Below are 21,228 nucleotides of genomic sequence, written 5' to 3'. Positions count from 1 at the left end.
ACCTTTCCCTTCCATCGCGGAGCTTTGCGAGCGCCGGGGCGCCGGGAAGTTGCCGGAAGACGCGCTCCCTCCTTAGCCGAAAGCCCCGAGAGCCCGGCGGGCAGAGCCGGCCGCCGCTGCCTGCTCCGCGCTGGGGGACCGCGCCGTCACAGCCTCGGAGCTGCAAGCAAGCAAGCACCGGGGGGGTAGGGCGTGAGCCGCCGAGCCCCCCAGCCCCGCCGCGGGGAGCAGCGGCGCGGGGCGCGGAGCGGGGGAAGCCGTTACCTGGCGCCGGCGGGAGCTGTCCCTGGCGGAGCGGTGCTGCGGGGGCGAGTGGCTCCGCGGCCCGCCGCGCTGCCTGGCACCGCCCGCATGCGCGCCCCGCCCGCGCCACGCCCCCGCGGCCCGCACCGCTGCACCGCCGGGCCCCCCGGCTGCGGGCTCCGCGGGCGCGGAGGAGGAGCCGGCAGGCGGCTGGACCGGCCCCGGCCCCTCCACACAGCAACACGGGCACCGGCACCCGCTGGTTCCCTGCGGGAGTGCTGCCGGAGCGCTCCCCGCCGAGCCGGGCGCGCAAGTCCTCCCCCGGGTACACGGAGATGGCATCTGTGCGCCGCAGCACCGAACACCGCCCGGCTGCTGCATGAGCACCGGCTGGCTTCTGTAGGTGACGGGCGCATCGCACATGGTCTGGCGGGAACCCCCAGGCCCAACACAACACTCAGACTGCTGGGGTCAGAGGGATCGCTCCACTACCAAGTCTCCCTGTATCACGTAGACCAAACTGAGCCCACACCACCTGCAGACATGGAGCGGATCTTTCAAGAGATGCCCAGTCTCAGGTTCAGGCCTTCTCCGGAGGTGTTGTTTTAAGAATAATTATGCTGATTCATAAAACATCCACCTTGCAGCTAGTTTGTGCTTCTCTGCTTTTGCATTGAGCTGCTGGATTTTGTTCTAACTGCTTAATAAAATAAGCAGTCCCCTGCTAATGAGAAGTTAATAAAACATTCATACTGTGATCAAGTCATTTCTTCGGGGAACATAGATTGAGGTCCTTAAGTTTGTCCCTTTAAGGAAGTTTCTCTACACTGGGATTGCTCCTAAAGCTCTTAAATTTTTCCAGATTTTTCAACTTCAGTATGGTGGGACTGGTAAAATCCCATCATAAGCATTCTGTGCTTACTTTTATGATTTGTGGTACTCAAAAAGCAGCTCAAGGCATTCACTGTACTGCAAGCTGCACGTGTAGAGGATAGATGGCTCCAGCACTCGGTAAATTTCTAAATACAGGAACAGTAATTCTCGCCCACTGTTTCTTTATACATCCTCATGTTTGTATTCACCTTCTCACCTACAGCCCAGTATTGGCAAAACAGACAGTGGTTATACATGCTTTTTTTCCCTCATGTTCCTCAGTCTGAGCTACTGTAACCCATCCTGCCTACAGGCTTCCCCATCCCAAAGCAGTACCCTGAATGTGGTTATGGAAGTGAACATTGTGCACATGATCCCACCTTAGTACATGGTCCAGGCGGTTCTGAACAAAACCTGCTCCAGTCTCAGTTACCACCCCACAAGCTGGCAGAGCAATGAAGTTAGAGATGGCGTATTAATCCAAGACTATGTCCCTGAAAAACAAATAGGAACAGCCCAGCTAGATGAAGACCCACCATGTAAAATTAATATATTAAGTGGCTGCTACCCATTTACTAAGTCCTATGTTACCATTAATAACATTAGTGGTTTTTTTTTTATTTCAGGACTGAATATTCAGGTTTGTAGGTGAGCTTTGAGTCAAAATGCACTGTGGTAAAACAGATTTCATGATTTGACTAGAAGGTCAAAGTAAATTTCTATTGTTCCTTCAGTTTCTTTCATTCACTGATGGGATCCCATTTCCCCATTGCTATGCCTTCACCCACCATCAATGCCAAACTGACCAGACTACACAGAAAGCCCACTTCTGTGCTTTTTCTGAAAAGCACCAGAACAGTAACTCTTTCAAGGTCTATTAGTCCTTGTTAATGCTCTAAAATGCTATCAGAATATACAAAGTGCTCAATAACTCCTTATCTTGTTCTTTTAAAACTTCTGGACTCATGTTCTCAACTCCCACAGGTTAAAACAGGCAAACTCTCAGAGGACATAAAGTTCCTGGCATTCAAAGTTCAAGAACAACTTTCAACAAGATGAAGTGAAGGCAGAGATACACCGTCAGGTATACCTGTGAAGGTACAGATGCACTAGTTCCCAAGAACAATCTGAGGTGCCATTTGTAATACCAGGCATTGGACCAAGGAACCAAGAAATTCTTTTCAAAGCTGTGCACTCCCTGAAAAGCTAATAGGCATCAATAATTCAACTTCACAGAAAAACCTGGGGAACAGGTCCTAGCTGCAGGCACCAGGCTGAGCTCCACTGCCATGGGCAGACTTGAAGACCAAGTTTCCCAAACATAGGAAATACATTTTTCGAATGTCCTGAAAGGTACAGCCATAACATGTTCCCCTTTAGCAAAGGTAAGTAGCTTTCTTTTAGGGTTTCCTTTCTTTATGGAGGCTGTCTCAATGGAGAGGGACATGAATGAGGAATTCAGGGGACTTGCCCTTGGGAACAAAACAAAAGAAACTTTTCTGTTAACTTTTGCTTTGCTTTTGAGCTCTAAAGCATTTCTTCCTTTGGGGTAATAGCAGGCAGGAGCATCATTCAAGTAAAACATCCAAACCCACCAATCCACACATTCATTTTCAATCACAGCTTAAAAGATCTCTGCATTACATCCAAGATATCACTATTTCCCTTCCAGATCCTGAAACCAGCAGAAGCCCTTAAGATACATGTTCTTAAAATAAGAAGTCTTGAAGGCTTGGAGAAAGCAGCCCCTACCTATGCAGAACAGAGATGAAGCACCTTCAAGGCTTCTCTCCTCAATACAAAGAAGTAAAATTAAGGGAACAAAACCGTCGGCTATTTCCCCTCCCTTACCATTTACAGGTCACTTTTCAAAATGCCTATCAATAGAAAGGAATACAATATTCCCTGTGCTCTACTCTAGGTTTCAACTGTGCATCTGCATTAGTGTCAAGCAAGCTGGACTAACTTGAGATGGATCACTGTCTCTCCCCTAGCCCCTCAGGAAAGTCGTATCTGTGTCTACTGTGGCTTTGCAAGTAACAAGCATCATATGAGGACACACACATTAATGGCATCTCAGTAATGCATCAAGATATTCTCCAAACCACAGTGAGACAAAGCATTGTGGCACTCAGGAGATGCAGATGTGCTGAAGCTGAACTCCTTCCCATGCACACCTTTTGGGCCAAAGTAGGAGAGATTCTGAAGCACCACTCGCCTGTACCAACGTCCACAGGGTTGCCATGGGTGCTTTCTCAACTTGTCAGCTGTTTTCCTTGCATGTTCAAGCTTTGGGAGTAAGCTGGAATCACGGTACAAATAAGAAGGTGGCTCAGTCTAAGCACAACCACCCTGTGCAGACCCTCCTCTTCATACTGCTTCAGTGTGTCCTTGGCTCCTGTCATGGCAAGAAGGTAACTAAGCAAGGGAAAGACAGGGTTATTCACCCTTAATGTTAGCACTGAGTGATTTCTGTAGGGCTGCCAACAGCCAGTCTTCTTCAGGGCCATCTGCACTGTTGTGTGATTAGCAGGGCATCCACTACCGAAGACTTGACCACCCCACCAGACCAATTGAGTTCAGGAACAGCAGAGCCTAGAGCTACTCCTCTCCCCAGCAGTGACAGGACAGTGGTTATAGAGGTAAGGCTTCTAGTTGGCAGAGAAGAGCTCAACATGTACAGACGAGAGGGTGCAGCAAGGACTTAGCTTGGCTGCTCTCACATGATGCTCCAGAGCTGAAAATACTGCCCAGGCCTCCATCTCCTGAAAAATCTGCTGCTCCCCCCATAGATGGTGGATGCTGGTCAGAGCCCACTGCCTGCTGCAATTGATGCAGCTCACAGACCTGGTAAAGCAAAGTGGCCATTTTGGCATTGCTGCAGACAGTAAACCCACATGATGATCATACATGGTTTCCCAGCTGCTGCTGCTCCTACCCATCTGCTACCCTGGCACAGTGCCTCCTTCTCCAGAGAGAACCTCCATTCACAAGGGCAGAGGCACCAGTCAGCCTACGAGGTCATGCACACACAAGCTGCCATGTCTGCATGGGGCACTTCTGCAAGAGGCTGGATGTGCCAGGAAGGAGCAGATCACTAATGGTGGGATTTCATCTGCTCAGGGCCAGTTTCTGGTGATGACCATCCAAAATGGCAGAAAACCCAGGCACAGAGACATGATCTCAAGCGCTAGGGGACCTAGTTTCTGTACCAAGCTCTGCACAAAACTGGCCACAAGCCATCTTCAGTTCTTCACTTTGATTTCAAGGGAGTGTGAATACAGGTGCTAATATCTCAGCCTGCTTCCACACTGCCCAGAAGCCAACTTCAACACCCAGATCAGACTTCCCAGCTGGAGACAGAACTGCTTTCACTGCAGGTGATGGGAAGGCACTTGTCCTACCCAGAGCTAAAGACAATGAAGCTTAATCAAAAAGCAGCTGCACTGAGTTCTAGCCAAAGGGGAGGAATAGCTACTGATCTTGATGTTCAGTGTGGGTCTAACCTTCAAAACAGTGCACTCCTTGAAATCAACTGCAATGGGGAGGCAGGACTGTCCTGGGTTCAGCACTCAGGACAAGGACTCAACCAAGTGCTACTGGAAGTCCTTTTTTGGACTCTGAAGCATCTATTACCAAAAGCCAATGGGCATCATTAAGTGCCACAATTAGCCAGCAGAACAGATTCCTTTAGGACAGAAAGCAAAACAGCTCTGTCCTACATCATGCTAAGATGTCCTCGTGCCATGAGCTGTGCTCAAATAAGTGCGAGCCAAAGCAGCAGGTTCCAAGAAAATAGGCCATGACACAGCAGCAGAAAGGACCTCTAATACTACTGAAAAAGTAAAGAGTGCAGTGGGGGGGGAGAGAAGGGAAGTAAACAGAGACTAGAAGGTTATAATAGTATAGGTAAAATACAAAGAAAATTCTACAAGCTTGTCCTACCCAGTCAGCCAGCCTGGATGAGTAAAACAGATGGACATCTAGTCTACCACCATGCAGATGATGTACATAGCTTCTGATTACGAACAGGAAAACCAATAACTCCTACATCATCAGCTGATGTAATTTCCTTATATCAAGTAGCTGCTAGAAGCATAACGTTATTGCATTAGGAGCCAGTATGTGGCATAAAGACCAAAGCAAGCCACAACTTTTGTGCAAGCAGTCAGTTTAATTATATAAAATTATTGATCAGATGATGTTAAGATAAATCCATCAGTATTATATGACAAAGTCCCAAAAGTACCAAAATGATGGGGTATTTTGCAATTACTTGCAACTAAGTCAGAAATTACTGTGGAAGAAAATAATGGATGGAAGTAACCATCCTTGTACTGACATAGAGGAAAGTTCTTCTGGTAGAGTAGCACCAGCTTTCTTCTACTACTATTCTCCATCAACATCCATTATATACACCCATTTACATTAACAAGGGTCTTGATATTGTTGTTAATGATACTTGGATCTGATCAAAACAGCTCAACTCTTCATTTTAGTTTTCTGTGAGGTACTGAGCACCCTGAGCTCCTCGAAGTCCAGGAACGCTGATGGTTGTTCTCAGACCTTGCACCAATACATTTTGTATTCAGGGCTAGCTCTCAGACTCAGAGACCCACCACAGACTTTTAGTTGCTCAAATAAATTTGTCACTTCCTCTGCAAGCTGGGGATGGGGAGGAAGTTGTCTGCAATTCTGGTGTCCTCAACATAAGAAGGAAGGACATAGAGCTGTCAGAGCAAGTCCAGAGGAGGGCCACGAGGATGATCAGGGGATTGGAGCACCTCCCATATGAAGACAGGCTGAGAAAGTTGGGGCTGTTCAGCCTGGAGAAGAGGAGGCTGAGTAGAGACCTCACAGCAGCCTTCCAGTATCTGAAGGGGGCCTACAGATGCCAGAGAGAGACTCTTTGTCAGGGACTGTAGCAACAGGACAAGGGGTAACGGGTTTAAACTTAAATAAGGAAAGTTTACACTGGATATAAGGAGGAAGTTCTTTACTGCGAGAGTGGTGAGACACTGGAAAGGGTTGCCCAAGGAAGTTGTGAATGCTCCATCCCTGGCAGTACTCAAGGCCAGGTTGGACAGAGCCTTGGGTGACATGGTTTAATGTGAGGTATCCCTGTCCATGGCAGGGGGGTTGGAATTAGATGATCTTAAGGTCCTTTCCAACCCTAACCATTCTATGATTCTAAGTCAAGTTGTTTTACCATTATAAAAGTTCAAGACTTTTATATAAAAGGAGAAAAAATGAAAATAAGCTGTTGAATGGTGCCACTTGAGCACTAGCCTCTCTTTGTCTTGATTAAAAAAAGTAATTACCTTTGGAATGCTTTCACACAAGGAAAAAGCTTCACAGGGCAGAGGCAGGAACGAGCTTCCTGCTGGCAACTCAACCTTCCTAAAAGCCAGGTGTTCAAATGCTTGCAAAGAGTAGACTATCTTAAAATCCGATTTGCCTATGCCTATTTCTTACAATAAAAACTACTAGCTCATCACTACTCCACAGCCATCAGTGGTGAATAACATTCATGTTCTTTATCTGCTATTTCAAGAAATAGTAACAGACTGACCTCTGGGCACAAATCCCAGAAGTCAATTTTCTTTCCTTATTCGTACCACGTAAGAGCCGCTTCTAGAGCACTGAACCCTGTCTTCCGACCTCACAGTACTGTGAGTTTCCCACTAAGAAGTCTATTCAATGTCAGTGTAAACCCATCAAAATCCTAAGCATGTGCCAGACTGCTCCAGTGTCCCTAAGGTAAGGGACAAGCAGAGCCTTAGGCACAGAGTCATCTCCTATCCAACTCCAGCATTGTTTTCACTTGCCTATGTTTACCCTGTTCATTTTAATGCTGTTTTCCAGAATGCTAGAAAACAACAAATGCAATAAAAATCTTCAGAGCCAAGACCATTAGCATCAGTGTATTCATAGCACAGCTTTCCCATGCCTTAGGGAACTGGATCTTTTTGTGATAATTCAAGCTGAAACACAAGAGTTTGTCCAGATACAAGAGGCACATAAATGCTGCTTGATGTCAGCATCACTGATAGCCACGTTACTAGACCAGTTCAGAGCTTGAGTTGCTCTTGGCAGATATGAAAAATATTAAGAACAGAAGTGAAATTTAGAGTAAGTGTGATCTATGTAATGGAAAACAAGGGGTAGAGGAGTGAGGAAGGGAGAACAACAAAAGCAGAGGGCAAACCTACCTGAATCAGCAGACTCTCAGCTGCACTAATGTGAAGGCAAACCCTTACGTGTGAAGTTATTTACCTCCACACTAGATAATTACATCAGGCAGTGACACAAACCTTGAGCACTTTAACAGCCATTGTAAAGACAAAGAAATATTCACATGCTTAACCTGAAGTACAAACTCACACATTTTGCTGTGGAAAATGAGGAAAACCAAAAAAGCTGGCTCAATTCTCCCCTGAAAAATCGGGCACAAAGGAATAGATAGAATCCACAGAGCACCTTTATCCTGACATGCAAGACTGCAGGCTAAGGAGGCAGCTCTTCATACTTGTAGTAGAAACTTGACCCCAGAAGTGAATACTGTAAGTTCCACCTTGTCTGGATGAACCCTGACTCCAAAGCCACTTTAACCCACTCTAGCTTCCAGCAGCCTAACCTAGCCTACCAAGACACTGCCTGCTTCTACTCTGCTGAGGTCTTACTTACAGAAAATCTTGGATGGGTTGCTTGATTTGCTTATGTATGTAAATAGCAACCTCCTTAAGTGTTGCTTTCCTTGATTTATGCAATATCATTGAATCCATCCCAGGAGTTTGGGCTGCAACAAACCCAAATGGTATGAAAATCAGCATGCCTGAAAGGCATGAAAAATCATTTTCATTTTCCTGAAAGGATGAACACCATTTGGAGGCTCTTGCTTGCTTTCCCCTTGGCAGCTGTGGCCACAGTATGGCCAAGAGGTGCAGAGGAGTTCAGCTACATCACCCATCTTTAAAACCTACCTACACACCTTTAACCCTGGACTTGTAAAGCATGACTCTCTAGAAGGAGCTCAGACCTACTTGGTGAGTACAACTCTCCTTCTTGCCATAGGTGGAGTAGTCTTAACAACCTATAGTATTTTCTAAACATTGCATGTTCTAAGTGACAGTTAAATATAAATGTAGAAAATAGTGGAGATTCGAGGAAGAATCTGGGATTGCACTCAATGTAGCCAGCAAGTTACTTAAACCCTGTTCATTCCATAGCAGCTCTCCATCTCTGCTCTTGTTGCACAGCTCTCAAAGAATGAAACAAAACTGGTATTACAGCATTTGTAACCTCCTGCAAGTTAGATGGTCAAATGGACCACAGCAAGCATAGCACCGAGTTAGGAGAACCACATACTCCTGTGCAGATTCTTCCTTTATTCTAGAGTCCAGTATATGTTAAGTATAAAAGGCTGGCTTTCTCCATCATGGATATCAGTTCAAGTTGGGTTTTGGAGGTTTTCTCAAAAACTAAGTCCAGAAAGCATTCAACTTACCACCTAGATAGGATCAGAAAAAGTCATAGTTTTCTGCCTTAAATTATAGGTTTAAACTAACAATAGTGTGTGTGTGATGTTCAACTAACATAGTAAAGTACATCAAACTGTTCTAGCTTGCTAACGTATAGGGAGTCCGGCTGATGATGAAGGAACATCATAGGACTGATAACTAAGGAGACAGTAAATAAGACCAAGGATGCTAACCTTCAAGATAACAAGACTGAAACAGAAGCAAGGACATACCAACTGCTAACACGGCACTAGGACCTTGTGAGCATGAGCAAACACTGAGGTCCCTCAGTAAACACAGTGAGGAAGACTATTGGTAACCATCAGAGACCCCCCCCCCTCAGCAAGAAAGTGAATGCATAATTAGAATGTAGATATTATAATTAGTTCCTGGAAATCTCGTGAGTATGTAAATAGTTTCCCGGAAAAGCTGTAAATATGCATGAATATGCTAAATGAATAGATGCTGTCAGCAAGTAACCGGTGCGCTCACCTTTGCGAAACTATTTGCATGTGCACCCAGTGCTGCAATAAAGAATGCCTGCTTTCTAAAACTCCAAATTCAATCTTAGAGAATTTTGCGGTAATATGCCCATCTTCCAGCCTTGCCCTTGAAGATCCTGCTCTGGCCCAGAAGCCCTGGAATGGCAAAGTTTTTTAGCTGTGTCAGTGGTTCACATATCTGCCACAGAGACCAGAGCTGGCCATGACAGCCAGCTGAGAGGATATGTCAAGGAGCACACGCCTGACACTAGCCATCCCAGCCATGCTCAAAGCTGATCTCCATGTGCTTCAGGAGAGTCAGAACAGAATCACTATTTCCCTTTCCCAGGATCTCATTTTCTGCTGCACATAAAATTAGTCTTTCCACCCCTGCATTTCTAGAACCTTTTTCTTAGCTGACTGATGAGGTAAAAGGGTATTTCTGTTTCTTATCCAAAGTGGTTATCTTTCAAAACTGAAATACCAGAACCAAGCTGCAGCTTTAGCAAACAGTGCTAAGAGGACATTCCTCTTGTCAGAGGAGCAGCTGTGCAGAGAATGAATGGTGGGAAGAAGAAAACAACTCCTTGGGCTTGCCTTTTTTTTTTTTTTCCCAATTTTACAGTATTTGCTGCATTTGCGGTTGGCTTTGCAGAAACACCAACCTTACATGGTATCATGCATTAAAATAGCTGTGACCTGAAAATCCAGTGACCTATCCAAGGCAAGTGACATGCAGATTGAAGACTTGATGGCATTGTCCACTGCCTCGCAAAAAGCAGGAATGGGCTGTAGATGAGGGGACACTGAAGAGGTTTGCTCTAGACTGATTGAAGCCAATAGCTGGATCTGCATGGAGATCTTCAGGATAGACCAGTTTCCTCCTGTTCTCAGATTAGGGAGATATGACAAGGCATCCACAAAGGCAATTTACTGTTTGTATGAGATCAGTCAAGTAAGATGTAAAGGAATTAAAGAAAGAGCCCAAGGACAGAGTGATATGGGACACTTGCGCAGTTTTAATTGGAAAAGGCCAAAGGGAAGAACAGCATCCTCCAAGGGACTTTGTGGAAGACAGTCTTGGTGGAAAGGGAAGAACAAAGGAGGAATATTACAGCCGGTAAGGACATGAGAGGAACGAAAGGCTGACTGATGAAGGCACTTTGCAAGTCAAGGTGAAGAGATGGGCTGTATTTAGAGAAACATGTGGGAGCTTGAATAGCAAGTTTGTTTTGTAAGGAATAGCTGCCAGAAGAGAGGGTGGACTGAAGGGGAAGAATAACAGCATGGATAGGAATAGATACAGGGAGTCTAGGAGATGGGAGAAGTGTGTCTGTGCTCACATCCAAGGACAAGAAAGGAGAGGACATCATCTTGAATTTCTTTTTAAACTTAGAAGAAGAGAATTTGGTCAGAAAGAGAAATGAAGGCAGTGGAGGAAGGTTTGGACTGACTCAAAGTGGCAGGAAGCCAGTTGTGACTGAATCCCATGCCAGCAAGAAAGCTGGAGAAGGAAAACTATTTAGTCAGCAAGGTGGCAAAATTGGAAAAGTTTAGCACTATCAGCATGGCTATAAGTTTTGAGACCCTCCAAGTGACAGAAGCAGAGGAAGCCATGGATGGGGTGAAGCAGGCAAGAGATTCAGGATGACAGGGGAATCATCTGTAGCAACCAAAAGGACTGATAGCAAGGAAACAAGAAGATGCAATGTCAAGGCTGAGAGCAGCAGAAACACCAAGCAATGGGGTGTGCAGCCAACTGGCAACAGCCAAAAAAAGCCAGTAGCAACATAAAGTGGAAAAGGAATGGGGTTGTTTTCCACTGGGAAGGTGTTTTCCTGCCAGCACCAAGAAAGTACTAACCGGCAAACAGCTCCAAAATAAAAGCATTTGCTGGAAATATTTTCTGCTTGATCCTGAAGATTTCCCATACTGTGAATATCCAAGCAACAAAATTACACTCTCAGTGCAATGCTCAGGATGCCACCTCTAAGGTGACAGCACCGGGTAGGAGTAATGTTGAACTGAAACACCCAGGGTCAGTGCGTGCAGACTCCTTCCCTAAGCAGCCCTCAGTCTGTGAGCTCCAGATAAGCCATCTCCCCCATTCCCTGGCTGCAGCCCTCCTACACTCACGAAGCATTGCAATTCTGGCATCTGCACACAGACATGAGCCATGTTTGCCACATGGAAGAAAGCTCTCATCTCCCTGCCCAGCACCCAGGCTTGCCACTGCCAACTCCTATTCCTCCCCTCCCTTCAGTACCCATTCTCTCCCTTGCTTTTTTCATTCCTCCTTCCCTTGCTTTCAGCTTCTTCTCATCCCTGCACTAGGATCAGCCTCCTTCCCCAGACACAGCTGAGCACTGTTATCTCGCAGTTGCCTTATGCTTCCTCCAGTGTCATGATCTAGGACGGGTAGCACCATCTTAGCTGCAGGCGCCTAGCCCCTTGGCAGTGACCGTTCCATACAGTCATTAGGCATCAGCAGCCTCCCGAGGCCACACGTGGCTGTGCATGAACCTCTGCCCTCTCCTGGCTGGAACCAGAAATGTCGATCTCTTGTTTTTTTTTCCCCATCCCCAGCGCTGTACACAGCCTGAGCACTTCCCGAAATATTTACACTCCAGGCTTATTTTAACAGTCCTTGCAAAGTTGTGGGTCTACATAGGATACATTTTATACCTCTAAGCAGATTAGAGTTTCTCAAATGCCTTTTCCATAGCACACATATGCAGTGTGATGCCAACATAAAAAAAGCGCACCTGTTACCCTCTAGCCTCTATCTTGCAGCATGCATCCCAAATGCTAAGGCACAACCAATCATCCTTGATGAGGAACCTGCTTAGCTACTAGGGTCAGGTTCATAGAGTTGCTTCTTTATAGTCCCTTTAGCAGTTCTTAAACATGTGAACATGGGAATAAGTGGGTCTTAAGATCTTAATTTCAGGTTTGGGGAGGCTGGATACTGGGTGCCAGTTTTTCTGTATGCTCTGGTGCTCCAGGTGTCAGGCAGTCTAAATCATTGCCTTTTGGACCAAATTAGGTAACATGAACAGAGTCCTTCTTTAGGCACTTCTACAAACTCCAGTTCAAGCAGCTTCATTCCAAATCCACACTGGGGAAGCCCTTTGCAGAGATGGGATCAGGACATGGATCACCTCACTCAACTCTCCCACAGAAGTAGGTAAGGAGCCCTGCCTCTGTGACAGGCAGGTTAACACCATATGTTGTTCTTGCTGGAGTACATCATTGTTTTTGCCATCCCAATTTGTGTAAATTGGCAACATATACCAATATATACCCTCACACACACACTTTGTATGAATTCAAGCAAAGCAAATGCAGGAAGCTGTCACCCAAAGCCACTCAATAACTGATTTCTCACCTACAGTGAGAAATAACAGGAGACTCCAGTTACAATGCCCATGGCAACGCAGCTTTACCACATGTGTATATTTATTTAAATGCACTACAGATATTGCCATAAACAAGGAGTTCCAAGTACCACAGATGCACAAGGGGGCATTCGCCCATTATTTCTGCCTGATCCTGGCCCTGCAATCCCCATCCTGATTAAATTACTGAGGGTAGGATTACCAGCAAGATAATCAGATGCAGTGTCTAATCTGGATAACCCAGTATTAGTGGGCCTCGCAACCCAGGATTTCACTGACCACCCAGCCAGGGCATTCCAGAGCATTACATCTCATTTCCACCACTTAAAGGATTCAAACATCTGAGAGACTTGTGCAGAGGGAAAGGCTAAGGAACATAATCACAATTTCAGTTAAATGCAATAGTTTGCTTAACTGCTGTGGTTCTGAGAGTCCCCAGATCCAGCGCAACTAGGATTTCAGAGCAATCACTTATCTGAGCATCTCCCTGCATATTTAAAGGCTCCAGAATCTACACCTTTGTTTTTTTTAATAAAGCCTTGAGATCAAATCCTATCTGTCAGGAGCAGGTGGGTGCAGCTTCATCTGTCTCAAACCAACAGCATTGTCTAAATAGCTCTTTTTGGTCTGAATACCCCCCTTGACCCTCCTCCAAGCTTTCTACTTTATTGACTTTAACCTTGCCAAATAACGTATGTGCTTGTAGGTGGCCATGATGTCTTTTGAGAAGGAGATACCAAGGACAGGTACAAGATCTGGAAGTAAGGATTATCTTCTGCTTGAAGGACTTCAATAACTCAATAGAAGATTTGTCAAAACTTTTTGCCTATCAGCTGCAAGTAATTGCTCATCCCCACTCTTACCTCCCTTCAGCTGAGACTTTCCTCCCCATGCTTTTGCAAGTTTGTCATTCTGGAACAGAAGTCAAGGGCTCAATGATGCCCTGAAAAGAAATTCCAGCTTTGGGAATCTAAACCTTAGCTAGCTGCCGTGCTACACAGCAAGCAGTGTTTTGCTCAGCAACAAAATGGCCTTGATAGGGCACAAAGACAGAAAATGAATCTGATCTTTCACCAAGTCCTCCATTGTTCATAGACAGCATGAGAGGGTATTTTAAAATCTCTTCTGCAGACCTGCACAGCCTGAACTCCTGTTCTGCTAAAAAAATGAATCACTTACACGCTTTCATCACCTTATCAAAGTCCTTGGTAGCTCCTGCCTGCCCTCCCATGAAGAGTCTGATCTCCTTTCAGGAAAAAGGATAAAGCTGTCCTTCGGCAAAGCTGCTTCTCAGTGAAGTATTGTGCTGGTTTTGTAAGAACATCAGACATCTCCAGGTGTCCCTCAAACAAGTGTCTATCAATAGTCGCAGCTCAGATTTTTTCCAAGCAGCTCACAGAAAACAGACTGTGGGCATCTGACTTCCGTTTGAAGGGCATGTTAGGAATGTGATTCACAGAAGAGATGTCCAGATTAAATTTCTGATGCTGCATAACTATGTGGGTCCAGCTTATCTCCAATTACAAAGGCAAACGGGGAGAAGAGTACTGTGAAGGAAGAAGTTGAGCTGAGAACAGATGAAAATGTTGCTGGCTGCCATCAGTTCATACTCACTGCCAAAAGCAAGGTCATGTAATGCTATCTTTCTGTATTGTTAAAAATCTCAAGGGTAAAAGGGCACTATCATTTCAACAATATAAATGGCTGCATGAAACAACCTTATCTCCCACCAGAGGTGATGACTTGTTACCCAGGGTAACCAAATCCTTCAGTGGTTGTGAAAATCCACAAGATCTGGAGCCCTCATTTGCTAAGCACCAGGGACAGGACACAGGCACAGCAGCTGACCACCCTGTAGGTAAGATAAATACCCATAAGGAAGATCAACATTTCACAAAAAAAAAACCAAACCAAAAATCTTTAGAGACAGATGCTAGAGCCTCATAGGATGGAGGGTACAGGAGAAAGAAGATGGTGGATCTTGTTTTCATACTTTACCATTAAAACTCTGAAGTTATGAACTCCAGCTTCTGCTCATCTCCACTAATGTGCTAATCAGGCTATACGGAGAACAATGATAATGCACCTACTGCCTGTGCCTTAGGGACATGCCTGAAATTCTTACTTCAGAACCAACAGAACCAGTCTCTCCAATACTTGTTGGATTTACCTCTCTGGGGTTTTGTATGCCTTTTTAACAAGTCACTCACAGGGAAGCTCTCCCTTGGGCCCACACCGTTACGACAGCTCACATGAAGGCTTCACTAAGATATCAGAGAGCGACTGCTCTCATCTCTATGTGTAGGATAGTATAATCATACCCTTTAGCTATGCTTATAGGTAAGCAGAGTTGTAATAACAATAGGATAGACATCGAGTTCTAAACAATAACCCTTCTCAAGAGCAGGACATGGCTTTTCCAGGCTATATTTTTTACTTTAGAAAGGCAGATAAGTGAGGTGTTATAGCATGGTGAAGAACTGCAACCTTTAAAACACAAGAAGCCAAAATCAGACTGCACTGGGTAAGCACACGAGCAATGGTAGACTGAAGAGCATATTGGTACATAGTTTCTGCTGTTAAGAAGCTGGAAACTTTGTGGAGGCAACAACGACTTTGAGAACACAGCCTAGGACACTGATGCATTAGCCTTAAAAAAAAATGCACGCTTATGCTCTGCTGATGACTCTCATACTGTTTCAGTCAGTGAAGCCACTACTGTGAGCATTTCAGCAGGGGTAATCCAAAGTCAAAATGCAGACAACACTCATCAGGTAAGGATCTAACCAAGCTACTGAATTTGCTTGATCATGAGAGCTCAGCTATTTTCCCAGCTGGGGCAGCCTCCTGGCTTCACAGCAGGCAGCCTTGCAGGGCTAACTGTGCTGCAGCCCAACGAACCCAGCACTAGCAGAAACATGGCTCTTCATGCTTATCTGCTCCCAGACTGTGCTCAGGTGAGCACCCCATAGGATATGTACAAAGCACATGGGCAACAAGACTTAGCAGGCTTTTGCTCCCTGAACTCATAGGGTAAAAGAATATCCCCTTCCTAGCAGTTCATCATGTAAGCCAAGTAAACATTTCACCTTCCCTCCAAGACACCTCATAAGGGCTTACAAAAACTGATAAATATCTATTGATCTCCAGTTTACTAGTGGTAGTAGTAAAAAATGGTGACTATGTGCCAGGATACATCCTTTCTTTACAATCTGACTACTTACTGCCCCACAGATGAACATGGGCAGGTGCTGCAGGCTGAGCCACTGTTATCACACAAGGAACAAACATCTACAGACAACTTGAGGACATCAGCATTTCTAAGGCTTCTTGCCTTCAAGATCAAGCAGATTTCTCCTGCTCTTCCCAAACCAAGCTCCTCCAGATATCACATGTACAAGGCAGTCACACTAACAACTTCTTGGTTTATTACCTTGATCCTTTCCCAAGGAAAAAGCGGGCAGCAGGACACTTGCTGCTTCAAAAACTCCTAACATTGCCTCAGGCTCTCCAGGCACCCCAACTCCTGGAATACACAAACAAACCCCAGCTTTTCATCTTACTCAGCTCACAAGTTTACTTGCAGCATTTCTGTAATCTCTAGATGGTAAAAAGAAATGGAAAGGTGAAAAAGGTGAGTGCACACATGCCTCAGAACAGGGGATCACCTTTTCCACCATTTCACAGCTGAGGATCTACCTCCCTTCTGACCTCAGGGTCTGCCCCCCAAGGAGCTTTGAGCGGACCCAGCATGCAGAGTTGCTTCTTACTTTATGAACAGATCCATACTAATCCCACATAAAGGCTCACATATCTCTCAGTCCATCGCTGCCTTTCCACTGATTGCAGCTCCCATTCAACCACTCCTCAGAGCACAGAGCCCTATCAGCACAACCTCCCTCATGCCTTCCTTCTTTATAATCTTGCTTTGCCACATGGCTGCTGCTGCATGTACCCCTGACCTGCACTGCTACTGCTGCACCCAGCCTTCCTAAGCAGTCAGCTGTGTGAGTGTACAGCAATGGCCAGGTGTGCCGCGAAGGTCAGGGAAGAAAGAAATAAGTGCAGAAAGAAACAAGAAAACTAAGTTGGTTTTCTCCTCCTATTCTACTCTCCTGTGTAATACAGAGGTGGAGGGCAGTCACAAAGCTCAGTCATCATCACAATTACTCCAGCCTGCAGATGGAATAAGAAGGTGATCCCAGACCCTCCGAGCCTGCCTGTCATAACAGCGACCTCCCTCCATGTGTCAGCTGTGTGCTTAGAGCAAATAAATTGGCTTTTCCATGAACAAATTCCAAACCCAGCCACTGGCAATCCTGAGGACACGCAGCTCCTGTTAATCTGGTGAGAGCAGCACGTGCTCAACGACTTGGGCAATCAGGCCCAGCTGCAGGCTGAGTGGCTGGTTAGGGGATAACAGTGTTGGACGGAGCATGGAGGCTGACAGAAGCTCTGCAGAAAGATGTAACACACATGCACTAGTTCTGCCTGAGAGCCAAGTCAGGGATATGTGTCCCCTCTTTGGTATGCATCAGGATAGGAATTTGTAGGCACTAGGCAGATAAGGGGGACTGAACCCAGCTAGCTGTGTTTTGATGTGCTTGGAGATAGCTGGCCTGCCTTTGAGTGTATGGTTAATGCACATTTGTCCCAGAAAGAGCAGTGTTCTTTCCTTAATTTTGGCTGGTAATACCCCCTGCAGTTTCAGCAACAGTTGTTTTTGTAAGATATGCAAACCACAAAAAAAAAAAAAACCTAAACAAAAAAAATATGGAGAATCATTTAGCAAATAGAGCAGTCAATCTTGTTTCTTTGCTCATCTGAGCAGGTGTGCTCTCTGGTGAGTATTAACATTTGCATAAGGAACATTAGAGCAGCACTTAACAGTTTCAGGCACTGCATTTCCTACTATTGATTGCTACCATTCAAGCCCAGCTATAATACATGTCAGGAGATATAAACTAGGAGGCAGCTATGTCCCCACTGGGAGCCATGATATATTATCACTCTCTTCAAATGAACCTGGAGAAATACTATATATATATATTTAACAGAAATTCCTGGCTCTGACAGCAAAGGAATTTCAGTGGCTACAGAACTGCAAATCAACATAATCTCCATGTGACTAGAGTAAAAATCAGTTGCTAAAACTGTGTTATGCATGTAAGACATTATTTTACAAACACATTCATTAATTTGTGTTGCTATTCTGTCCTCACACCCCTCTCTCCATCTTTTGAATTCAGGCTGGCAAACATGGACATTTGCTGAAGTACTGTGCAAAATTGAGAACAACAGATATCTTCCCCATCATCACCCTGACCTTCAAAATAATGTTTTGTGTTGCCAGACACATGAAGGGACAAGGCCACCGGCAGATGACACCAGAAGTTTATTTCCAGTAAGAACTGGGAGGCTGCAATTCTGCTATGAGATATTATTTAGCTTCCTAAGCAGAGTGGCTATTTCCAAACTGGCAAATGCCATGAAGTTGAGAGATACCTGGGTTGGCTCTAAAAGGTCTCTTCCCAGAAACAGGAGCTGCCTGTGGTCTGATTAGTGCCACTGAAGGAATGAGCAAATCAGCTTGTGTGCAGAGCTCCTTGCCTGCAAGTGCTGCATAGATCCTGTGTGGGTCTATGCCATACAGGCGCATTAGTTCTGCTTACTGAATGTCATCAGTGCAAGACCCAGGTCTTATTTCTAATCCAAGCACAAGGTGCTGGGGAGGGGTGACAAGATGCACCACATCTCCTCCTGGCTGGTGATGGCCCTTGGCGTCTGGTCATAGCTCTTGCAGTTCACAGAATATCTTGCCGAGAGGAGGGCTCAGTGAGAGAGCGATGACTATTGAAAAAGAGGTGGTACTTGTAGTTGGAGGACCTTTTTGCAGTCAGGTCAGAGGAGTACATGTTACGTGTGGAGCCTGCCAGCCAATGGGTGAGTTATTATAATTGAGGGACTAGGTCTGTGCCAATAAGCACCAGTGATGCAGGAGGGGCAAGACACAGATGTCTAAATACCTTGCTGGTCCCTTAAACCTCACATCTGGGTGCACAAATAGTCAAATTAACTCACTTCGTCGCGATAAATAAATCCCACCCCAGTCATAAACTGCAGCAATTCATGACACACACACACACAGAGGTTTGTGCAAAGGTATGTTAGTTCTTTGAGTCATATGCAACTGTATAGGTGGAATTATTCATGCCTGAAATAAAAGGTGTACAGTTAACAGGATTTGGCCTCTGGGACAGCTGGACTCCAAAGAGACATGATCACCCAGACCTAGGACTGCTCTGCTGGGCTGAACCCAGAGCTCATCAGTCGGGGAAGGGGAGCTGTAGCTGTCCCACACACCTCCAGATCACACCTGACACCTCTCCTGTGCGTGCATGAGTGTGAAGGCACACAGGGGCAGGAAAGGCAAACCAGGTAGGAAAGGCAAACTAGGCAGGGCCATTTTTACAAACACCATGAAGATACCCTGGCACACTGCATGGGAATTACCCAACATGCCTTGTTCTTGCACTGTTGCCCTGTACCGTCAAGTAATTTTAGACAGAAGTACTGAGGTGGGAAACATCTCCTGGAGATTTTCACTGTTCAGCAGACTCCTAAAACACTAATGTAGCAAGAAAATGGAAGACTAGAAGTTCAAGGGGCTGACATACACAGCTGCACACAAGCCACTGCTGTGCCTGATGCTCAGTATTGAGGTGGAGGGGTGGGACACAGGCTTGTATTTGCCTCTAAGACTGCATCTTTCCAAAGTTACCAGAGCTGTATAGCTAGACTAAATCCCCTTCCAGAGCATAATACTAAGGTTCCTTGTCAGCTGGCAGCTGGGCAGGGAATCTAAATCTACTTGGATTATTTAAACTGATCATGTGAAGTTCCTTTTCACTCTTGGCTCTGTTTGTGGAAGGGTTGTGCATGATGTACTCCTTTTTAGATGGTCATCTTTTGGGGAGGGGGTGGGCCTTTGTTTTTTGAGCTGTTATCCAGAAGTAGCTTTCTATCTCCATCATGGACCGTATTCAATCAGTTGCGCAACAGTGCGTGGTAGTGCAACCACAGGTGCCGGTGTGCCGGTACAGCAGCACCAGCTGAGGAGCCCACCAGCCTGCTCATGCTTATACTGCCCCCACACCCTGCAGCCCCATTCCAGCCCTCACACTGCAGAACTTCCACCTGCTCAGTATGCTGGGAAGTTAAGAGGCTGGAGGATTTTCTCAGTTTTCTCCATAACTTGCTTTTACTTGGAAGAGCGTGACTTTTGCTAGTATGCCCTGGCAGCCCTAGGTAGCACTGTGTACCAGAACAAGCAGCCAGTGCTTCTGAATTATTTACTGCAACTCGCATGAACTTGCACTTCTCTTCCTTTTCTGCACAGTCACCATGATGCTTGTGGCTCCATGATTAAGCTGGAGGGACAGATGAGGTTGACTCTAGGTGATTATAACAACATACATCAAATCACTTTTCCAGCTCCTTTTAGCAGCATTTAATTTCGTTTTAGTTCATCAATGTGTAGCAGAACAATTCTGGAGAGGTTATTTAAAGATGCTCTGGAGAAGGCCATGGGCATGCTGGGTGCAATAGAGAAACAGATTGGAGGAACCACTTAAGCATTTCTTTCCATGGATCCTGGCTTTCACATTCTGCCTTCAGTGGGTTTTGATGCTGAATAGAGCCATGCCTTGGGGAGAAAACAAGTGAGGACCTAGTTTTATACTACTGATCTGGTAACATATAGCTTGGTGGATTTACCAGTTATTAGCACAACATGGTGGTGGGATGCAGGACATTGGGTTCCATTTCTAGAGTTTCTTTTAACTGACGGGCTCATGCATTTCCTGGAGGCTTTCTGTAGCAACTCCCACCATCATTCCCTCCATTTTAATTAGTAGCAGAGATTATATTAGTGCAACCAGTTCAAGTATTCAGCAAGATAACATCCATACATACTCATAGCAGTCCAGGGAGGGGTTAAAGACTACACCTGCCAATCCCAGTGTTGCCACCAGCAGTTAACAAAATAATGTAATGAATATGGCACTGTGTAAATCTACCAAGACGAGCCAGAAACATCAGCAAATAGAAGGGACCTCTGGGGGAAGCTAAGTGAAGGTTGCAGCTTTGAGTTTTTTCTTGCTACAGCCATTTTGCCTGTTACAGAGTGTTGAGTAGTGAGGGGCTAGGGGTAGATTAGACACTCTTGAGAGCCTGAACATCAAAACCACCAGTGTCAGTGGTTTTGACTGTAGTGATGGCTGAACCCCACAACTGAATGGGTCCCTCTGAGCCCTGTATCAATAACTAATAGTTGATGGAGACTTGGCGGATCCTTACAGGACAATCACAGCTGAATGCGTATGTACTGGACACCATGGGAAGTAGAGAGGAAACGTGTCCTTCACACACTGTTACTCAACTCTCCTTCATTACTTTATGCAGATGCAAAGAAAGTGTAAGGGCCTTGCAGGCACTCAGCACTTCCCTGAGTAGGGAGGCACGGAAATTGCTCAGCTCACTGCACGCTTTTCCTGAGTGCCATCTTTGCCAGGTAAGATCCAGCCTCTTCCTGAAAGCTCCACATAAAGTATCTTGTCATAGAAGTTGCAACCAGTTGCTGCAGATATGGTGGCATTGCAGAGATTGGGGGTCAGAGTGAGGGGAGAGTGTGCCCTCAACCACTCCAGCTTC

General features: G+C 45.6%; 1 protein-coding gene across 1 annotated transcript in view; it reads right to left on the bottom strand.

The window, feature by feature from the left end:
* Positions 1–379, bottom strand: part of FGF12 (fibroblast growth factor 12) — a 229,372-nt gene extending 228,993 nt beyond the window's left edge. The window contains exons 1-2 of the mRNA XM_061452137.1: positions 265–379; positions 3–160 (exon numbers count right to left, since the gene is read on the bottom strand). Coding sequence (XP_061308121.1) covers positions 3–15 — 13 coding nt within the window. The 5' untranslated portion in view covers positions 16–160; positions 265–379. The remainder of the gene's footprint in view (positions 1–2; positions 161–264) is intronic.
* Positions 380–21,228: the final 20,849 nt, after the last annotated feature.

This window comes from Pezoporus flaviventris, unplaced genomic scaffold, assembly GCF_033815535.1.
Source record: "Pezoporus flaviventris isolate CSIRO_AGI_PZ_B2104156 unplaced genomic scaffold, CSIRO_AGI_Pfla_v1 ptg000013l, whole genome shotgun sequence".
Classification (NCBI taxonomy): domain Eukaryota; kingdom Metazoa; phylum Chordata; class Aves; order Psittaciformes; family Psittacidae; genus Pezoporus; species Pezoporus flaviventris.
This window is presented reverse-complemented; position numbering and strand designations above follow the sequence as displayed.